Source organism: Macaca nemestrina, chromosome 1, assembly GCF_043159975.1.
Source record: "Macaca nemestrina isolate mMacNem1 chromosome 1, mMacNem.hap1, whole genome shotgun sequence".
Taxonomy (NCBI): Eukaryota; Metazoa; Chordata; class Mammalia; order Primates; family Cercopithecidae; genus Macaca; species Macaca nemestrina.
In genome coordinates this window covers 122553774-122561718 of record NC_092125.1, presented here as the reverse complement: position 1 = coordinate 122561718, position 7945 = coordinate 122553774, and the positions used below count along the sequence as shown (strand labels likewise).

The 7945-nt window shown below is 55.1% G+C and overlaps 1 protein-coding gene across 1 annotated transcript; it reads left to right on the top strand.

Annotated features, from left to right (window-relative positions):
- The first annotated feature begins 287 nt into the window (after positions 1–287).
- On the top strand, positions 288–7742 carry LOC105479236 (chymosin-like). Its single transcript, XM_011737158.2, is given in 7 exon segments — positions 288–349; positions 2248–2398; positions 3338–3537; positions 5063–5176; positions 5965–6109; positions 6699–6797; positions 7557–7742. Coding segments are annotated over 7 exon segments (909 nt in total). The 3' UTR covers positions 7695–7742.
- Positions 7743–7945: the final 203 nt, after the last annotated feature.

Genomic DNA, 7945 nt, shown 5'->3' with positions numbered 1-7945 from the left:
GTATATCTTTCAACTTTGAAGTCCCTGGAATACAGATATTCTGAGATAACACTCAGAATACCTAAGACCCATGCTGATAAGGGCCACAAATGGCCTGACTCAGTGTGAGTGGTCCTTATCAGCATGGTTCTTAGGTATCCTAAGCACTTTCTCACTGTATTTGTGGAGTGACCTACAGTCAGGAGCTATCTCTGAAGTCTGGGCTTCCAGCCACAGGACACCTGGCTCCCTCTATGAAGGCTGTGGAGCGGGCTCTGGCTGGAGCAGTGGCCAGCCTGCGGGCCAGGATGAGGTGCCTCGTGGTGCTCCTTGCAGTCTTTGCTCTCTCCAAGGTCAATGCCATCACCAGGTGAACATCAGAGCCCAGGGGAGGGCAAGGGCATCTCGTCGTCCTCTCTGGGAGGTCTGTCCTTGGTCTTCCAGCCATTGCTCCCCCAGGGAGTCTTGGGAGAAGTGCTGCAAGTTCAACAGCTCCCTGTCAGTCTTGCCTTTGCATGCTGGGACCTTTGCTTCTGTTTACTCCAGCACTTCACAGTGTGGTGAAAAGAACAGGGAGCCAGATGGGCAACTGGGGGAATAGGGCCTGGCTCTGGAGTGAAACTGCCTGGGGTTTGATCCCCAGCTGCATCACTAACTTAACTCTCTATGCCTCAGTTTCCTCCTCTGTTCATAAAATTTGAATAATGGTAGTGTCCATCTCATAGGGATGTTGTGAGGAGAGTTAATATTTAAAAAAGGCTTCAAACAGTGCACACTGTAAGAGCTATATATGCATTTCTTAAACAAAATAAAGTTCTCTATTATACTAAGTCTTTGTGGGTGAAGATCCCAGGTTCTCCTCCCAAAATAATAACTGACATTGATTGAGCCGTTTGCTCCTAGGTGCCAAGCACTCCACTAAGCCACAAATCCTCATGGATTAAGTAGATATTATCATTTGCATTTTACAGAGGAGACACTGTTGTTTAGGAAGGGTTTCTAAGGAGGGTCCCTGAGCTGTCTGAGGCTGCATGACTAGTAATGGAGGAGCTTGGACTCGGCCTCTGGTGGACTTGCACTCTCGCCATGACATCACACAGTAATCTGCAGGTGCTCAGGTTTGAGTCTGGTCAAATCCTGAGCACAGAGAAGCTCCGATCCCACCCTGAGAAATCTGGATCCCTGAAAAGGGGTCAGAGTGCCTTCAACTGGCCAGGAATCTTTGTGGCAGTCCTGAAAATAAAGTTCCTCCAGGTCCCAGGGGCGCTATCTGCCCCAGCACTTGGGATGTGAACAGCTGCCATTGTATGGCTCTCAAAGCACATCTCAGCAGTCTCACAGAGGAGGACCACGCGATTCTTAGGGGTACACGGGACCGTGGGAATCACCAAGTTCTACTTCTATCTACAGGAGAGGAAACTAAGGACCAGAGAGGTTAAGCCACAGGGCTAGTCAAAGGCAGGGCCAGGAGAACGGCTAGAAAGGAAGGGGTTAACCTAAGGGAGCTGAAGCTCAGAGGGCTTTGGGGAGTCACCCAAGTTGACACAGATAGGGCAGCGCCAGGTCTAGAACCAGCTTCTGAATTTCCTCTCTTGATCTCTCCACTGTTGATCTGCCTCCATCATCTAAAACTCAAGCTTCCTCAGGAGGCCCCTGTGAGACCAGGCTCTGTGCTGAGAAACACTTTGAGAATTTTCCACTCATCTTAGGGTAAAAGCTATCCAGAGAGTGGAGAAAGGGGCTTGGCAGAGGGCAAGATCATTGTCTTAGCATTTGCCAGCATGTGGGAGACGTCGTTTTTTACTGCAGACAGTGCGCTCCCGGCGGGCAGAGATGGTGCCCTTTCCAATATTGTGTCCCCCATGCCCTGTGCAGTGTCTGGCACAGCAAGAATTTGGTGACTGAATGAGTGATAATGTGCTTAGTGCCTTTCAAACCATGGGTTTCGAAACTCATTAGTGGGTTGCAAAATACCTCTAATGGGTCTCCACCAGCATTAGAAAAAGAGAAAAGCCGTAGAAAATATGAGAGTGCACTGCAGTTAGTAAGGATAGGCAGTGATTTTTGAACTGATGTAAAATACATTTCTTACTTTGAGTTATGATTTTAAAAGGTTTGAAAGCCATTGGCCTGGGGTCAGTGGGCCATTGATCAGAAAGCTGGCTGGGAACAGAGGGTAGGGAGTGCTTTATGGAGCCCACTTCTGGGAGGCTGGACAGCCTGCGGGAGATGCACACCCTGCTTACGAATTCTTCCCCATCTCCTCAGGGTTCCTCTGCACAAAGGGAAGTCGCTGAGGAGGACCCTGAAGGAGCACGGGCTCCTGGAGGACTTCCTGAGGAATCACCATGATGTGGTCAGCTGGAGGCACTCCAACTCTGGGGTGGTGGCCAGCGAGTCTCTGACCAACTACCTGGATGTGAGTGGCTCTGCCAGCTTTTCCACTAACGGAGTGGAAAGCGTCCCTCTGCCTCTGCCTCGCCATGGCTGTTCCTCTTCAAGAAATCTTGGAGCCTGTGGTAGAGGCAGTCTCCCTGCTCTCAGTCACCGCCACAAGAGGCTGGCAGACCCAGCAAAGGCAGTGCTCCTGTCTGCCAGCTCTGAATGCCACCACCACGAGGGTCTGAGCTCAGGCGCCTTCCTCACACAACATCCCCCAGGGTGCATGAACTGCCTCCCCCTTCCCCCAACCACCATCCCAACCTCACACCCTCGCACCTGCCTTCCCGGCCCAGGGAAGCCCTGTCTTAGTCTGACTCAGCAGGTGTGGAGACAGCAGGTGCTATTCTGCAGCTGCCCAGGACGCGGCCACCAGCTTGCTCTTCCTCCCACCCAGGACCCAGGCAGGAGCACCCCTGGTGCCTGTTCTTTCCTGGAGTATGTCTTTCCCTCAGCCGTCACTCTTGCCAGTAAACAACCAGCTTTTTTTCTATTCTGTGCTCTCATTTCCTTATCTAGGTCACTTTTGCTGCCCGCCCCCAGCCTCTGCTCTGACAGTGGGGAGAGCTGGCAAGGAGGCGTGTGTGGCAGGGGCCACTTGGGCCGGGACTTGGGGCCCACACCTAGCTTACGCCCCACCTCTCTGTCCAGATTTCTTTTTGCCCTGGCAGGGGTGGCCCATGTCCCACCCGGGCAGGATTTTAGTTTAGGACCCAGGTCTGCTTCTGAGGCTGATTCCAGTAGTGGTTGCAGGGCTTGTGGGAGGATGAGGCCAAGTGTGGCTGGGGGTGGGAGCCCAGGTGAGGGCTGGAGGTCAAGAACCCTCTTCAGTATCTTCCCCCTCCTTCCATTTCTTCCCCCTTGAGGCACCCAGGCCTCTGGGCAGAAAGTTCAGGGTCTCCACATGATTCTCCTGCAGGTCTCCAACGTTGTGGCCTCCCACCAGACTGTGGGCCTGAGCACCCAGGATCCTGGCGACATCTTCACCTACTCTGAGTTTGACGGGATCCTGGGGCTGGCCTGTCCCTCTCTTGCCTCTGAGTAGTCAGTGCCCATGTTTGACAACATGATGCAGAGGCACCTGGTGGCCCAAGACCTGTTCTCAGTCTACATGAGCAGGTAGGAGCCCAGCTGGGGCCTAAGCTAAACTTAGCCCAGCTGGGCCTAAAACTGTGCCCAGCTGGGGCCTAAGTTTGATGTCCTTGTAAGGACTGTCAGCTGAGGAGAGTATCCACTCCTCGGGGACGCTGCAACTCAAGGGTAGTCGCCAGATCCAAGCAAACCTTCTCCTTTCCAGGCACATCCAACCTCTTGTCCAAAGGCCCATGATACAGTCATTTATGCAGTCAGAATTCACTGGACCAAAATTTAACTTTCCTTTCTGGCATTCAAAAAACAAAGCCCAATCCCACCTCTGCACAGGGGCTTTCAAGTTCTTTTTCCCAAAAGTAGCAGGGCCTCAATAACCATTTGCTGATGTCATTGAGATGCACAGACTTTTACAGCTGACTCCAAAGGAGTCCAACCTACTCCTTTCACTAGGGAGGAAGCTGAGGCTTGGGGAGGGACCAACACCCTGAGTGGTGGTGGCCGAGCCAGGCCTGGAGCCTGGGGCTCCCTCTCCCAACCCTGCGCCTCCTACTCTATCTCCCTGCATCCTGTGATGATGCAACTTGGCTCAGACAGAGGGGAGGATGGCAGGGAGGAGAGAAATGGACCCTCCCCAGGAGAAGCTGCTGGATGGCTGAGGCAGGGGAAGGCAGCTGGGAGCTAATTAGTGTATTCACTCATGCATTTATTCACTCAGAAGATACTTACCGGGCCCTTACTATGTGCAGGGGCTCTGCCAGAGATGGGGACACATCAGCAGATAAGACAAACTGGCAGTTAACATTCTAGCAGCAGAGGCAGACACCACACCATTATACACGTTATGGTAATCAAACAGTTGTGATAGGGCGCTGCAGGGGAGATTTGGGTGTGTCAGAGGCTGAATAACAGGGGAAGAAGCCCCAGCTGAGGGCAGCCAGGGCAGGCTTTGCTGAGGGAGGAGTGGGCGTTGTCTGGGGAGAAAGCGTGCACCAGAGCCGGGAGCTGGGATGGGCTGGATGAGTTCTAGGAGCCCAGGGCAGTGCTCCGGAAGTGAGTGGGTACAGTGTATGTTTCCCAGCCATGTGTGAGACACGGCCCCAGGAGGAACAGAGGGGATTTGCGTTCGGTTGGCAGTTTCCATCCAAAGTGTAGATTCCGTTGAAGATCCCCTTTCCTACTGGAGGCAGAAAGCCCTGGGTGGCAGCTGACAGGGAGTAGGGGCATAGGGAGACAGCTGGGTACACCAGAGGGTGGCTGGGGCACAGCCTGGCAGTCCCAAGACCTGTGGGGTGGGTTACTTCCTCTGGGGTCGGGCTGCGGGCTGCAGTGCTCAGAAGAAAGGTTGCTGCCGCTGACATCAGAGCAAGCCCAGCGGAGGAGGAGCCAGAGGAGGCTGGAGACCTCATCTGAAGCGTGGGTTAGGGGTGGGGCAGAGGAGGGTGGGGTGGGGCGGAGGAGGGTGGGCTGGGTCTCAGTGGCGTTGGCCCCAGGGTGGGGCTGGGCACCACTTTTCCGAGCCTCGCTGAAACAGCATGCTGCACCTTGGTTTCAGGAATGACCAGGGGAGCCTGCTCACGCTGGGGGCCATTGACCCATCCTACTACACGGGCTCCCTGCACTGGATACCCGTGCCTGTGCAAGAATACTGGCAGTTCACTGCGGACAGGTGGGTGAGCGGCCACCCTGTGTGGGCCTCAGCCAGAGGCTGATCCAGGTGTGGGCATGTGAGGGCCTGGGCGTCAGGCCACCACACTCTGAGGACTGCAGCACAGTAGCTCGTAAGACTACCCCTGAGAATCTGAACTAGACACTTTCAAGGTCGGTGACCTTAGTCGGTGCTAGTGCCACACATTCACCTGCACTTTATGAACAAGACCAGCTGCTTTTCTGGGGCACCTACCGCCTGCTAGGCACTGTGCTGAATGATTATATGTCTCATTTATTCCTCACTGAGACCCCATGAGGTGGGTGCTACTATTAACCCCACTTTATAATGGACTGACATCGAGTTTGAACCTCAAGACCACCCCTGGAGGAAGTCAAGGAAGGGGTTATTAATGTACCCATTTTGTAGACGGGAAGCCTGAGTACACAAAGGTTGGGTAACTTGCTGGAGACACACAGCAAGTAAATGGCAGATCAAAAACTTGAAACCAGATCTCAGGCAATGAGTACAGTACTCGTTCTACCCCTTAATGTGGGTGAATTTGTTGTTTTATTGAAGTTTCTGCCCCATGAAAAGTGGGATGTCTTCGATTTAGCCACTGAATTGGAAGAAAATGGTTTTAGATCTTTTCTCTGGGCTCAGAAAGTACTGGGGCCTCCAGGAAGGGGCCCCAGGGAAGGGGCTGAGGGCTGGGGGCCTTCCCTTCCTACTTCGGATCCTGGCAGGGGAGGGTAGGAAGGACCTGGGGAGGGAGGGCTGGATGAGGCCGTCCTGCATACGCTCGGCAGTGTCACCATCGATGGCATGGTGATGGCCTGTGACGGTGGCTGTCAGGCCATCCTGGACACCGGCATCTTCCTGCTGGTGGGGCCGGGCAGTGACCTCCTCAACATCCAGCAGGCCATTGGAGCCACTGCGGGCCAGTACGATGAGGTGAGGCCAGGCCCCACCGCCCCACAAGGTTCCCTTGAAGTAGAGGCCCCTTCACACAAGCGAGAAGATGCAGAGGTGGTGAGGGAGCCCATTTCCCAGCTGAGGCTGGGGTTTCTCTGGAGGTCTCTGCTGGGGCCTTTGGCTTTGGCTGTATTGCTGTGGGAGCCCCCATGCCTCCTGGAGCGGTTGCCGTCTGACCACCCGTTCCTCTGGGAGGGGTGCCCTCCCTGACACACTGGCCTGTGCTGTGCCCCTTCTTCCTCCTCCACCCTGAGCCTGTCCCTCTCCCCTCGACAGCCAAGTGCTCCCAGCGTCCCTGTGAGCTCTGGCTGGGCCTAGACGCGGAGACACAGAGGCAACCCCCCTGGGTCCCAAGCTTGGGTCTGCCCCTGGGTTCATGACCGCTGTGGCTCTTTTGAGAACCATGTCTCGGGACCGGGCCTCACCCTGAGAGCCTCCCTGTGGTCGGAGGTGTGGGCAGGGCCCCCTCCCTGCCCCATGGATCATGGGATGGCAGGAGGGGTTCTGGGCCTCTTCCAGTCAGCTTCCACCCTCGCCGCTTCTAAGAGGACCTCCCTTGGTTCTTTAGTTTGACATCGACTGCAGGCACCTGAGCAGCATGTCCACCGTTGTCTTTGAGATCCACGGCAAGAAGTACCCCCTGACACCCTCCGCCTACACCAGCCAGGTATGAGTCTCAGGGGGGAAGCCCGGGCTCCTCCTGCCCCTTCTTCTTCACCAGCTGCCTCCCCCACCCCCCAGTCAGGCCCTGGTGAGGCAGTGGTGGTGGTGATAAGAAGTGGTATGGACTCTACAGAGAATGGAGGGGCATGCGTTTGGACCAACCGGCCCTTCTGAGTGGCCATGTTGTCCTGGGGCCTCATTTGTGGCCACTTCAGCCTCATCCTGGGAAAAATGGGGAACAGCAGGGGCGTTGCGCCAAGGTGTCAGGGAGGGTGGGGTAGGCAGGGCCACAGCTCCCCATGGGAACCGCCTTCTGCTGCTCAAACTTCTAAGTCCTGGGGCCTAGAGCTCTGTGCAGGGTTCGCTTAGCCAGCCTGGGCTTTGTGGGGCCCGGCCCTTGGCCCCACTGACCACTGACCTCCACCCCCAGGCCTGCTCTGGCTGGTCATCAGGGCAGTAGGTGCTGAGAGCAGGAGGCAGGGGCTGGGGAGGATGAGTGATGGGGAGTGGGGTCCAGTGCAGGGAACAGGACTCAGGATGCCAGGACCCTACCCGGTGATCCTGCATTATGTCATTTAATTTTTGAATCTCAATTTCTTCATCTGTTGAGACATGAATCCAATACTTGTTTATCTGGGAAGGTCATTTCAAGGATAAAATGAAGTCACAGAGGAGGAGGAGTTGGGGGTAGGGTATAAACGCCTATCTTTAGGCACAGCAAATGGGATTGGGACCAGCGTCATCTCCGCCTTGCCTTCCCCAGGACCAGGGCTTCTGAACCAATGGTTTCCAGGGTGACAATAGTTCCCAGCAGTGGATCCTGGGGGGTGTCTTCATCCGGGAGTATTACAGCATCTTTGACAGGGCCAATAACCGTGTGGGGCTGGCGAAGGCTGTCTGATTGCATCACTGGCCACGGACCTCAATGTGACCAAACACACACACGCACATAGACGAGATGTGCAGGCAGATGGTTCCCAATAAACACCACATTTCTGCAAAGCCTGACTTCCCTTGTTGTCACCAGGGCTGAAACCCTGCGCCGTTGTGGGGGTGGATGTGACTGCCAGGTGGTGTGTGGGCACAGCAGAAACTACGTAGTGGGAAGGGTTGGTGGGTGGAGACTACCTCGAGGGCAATGACTATTTCAAG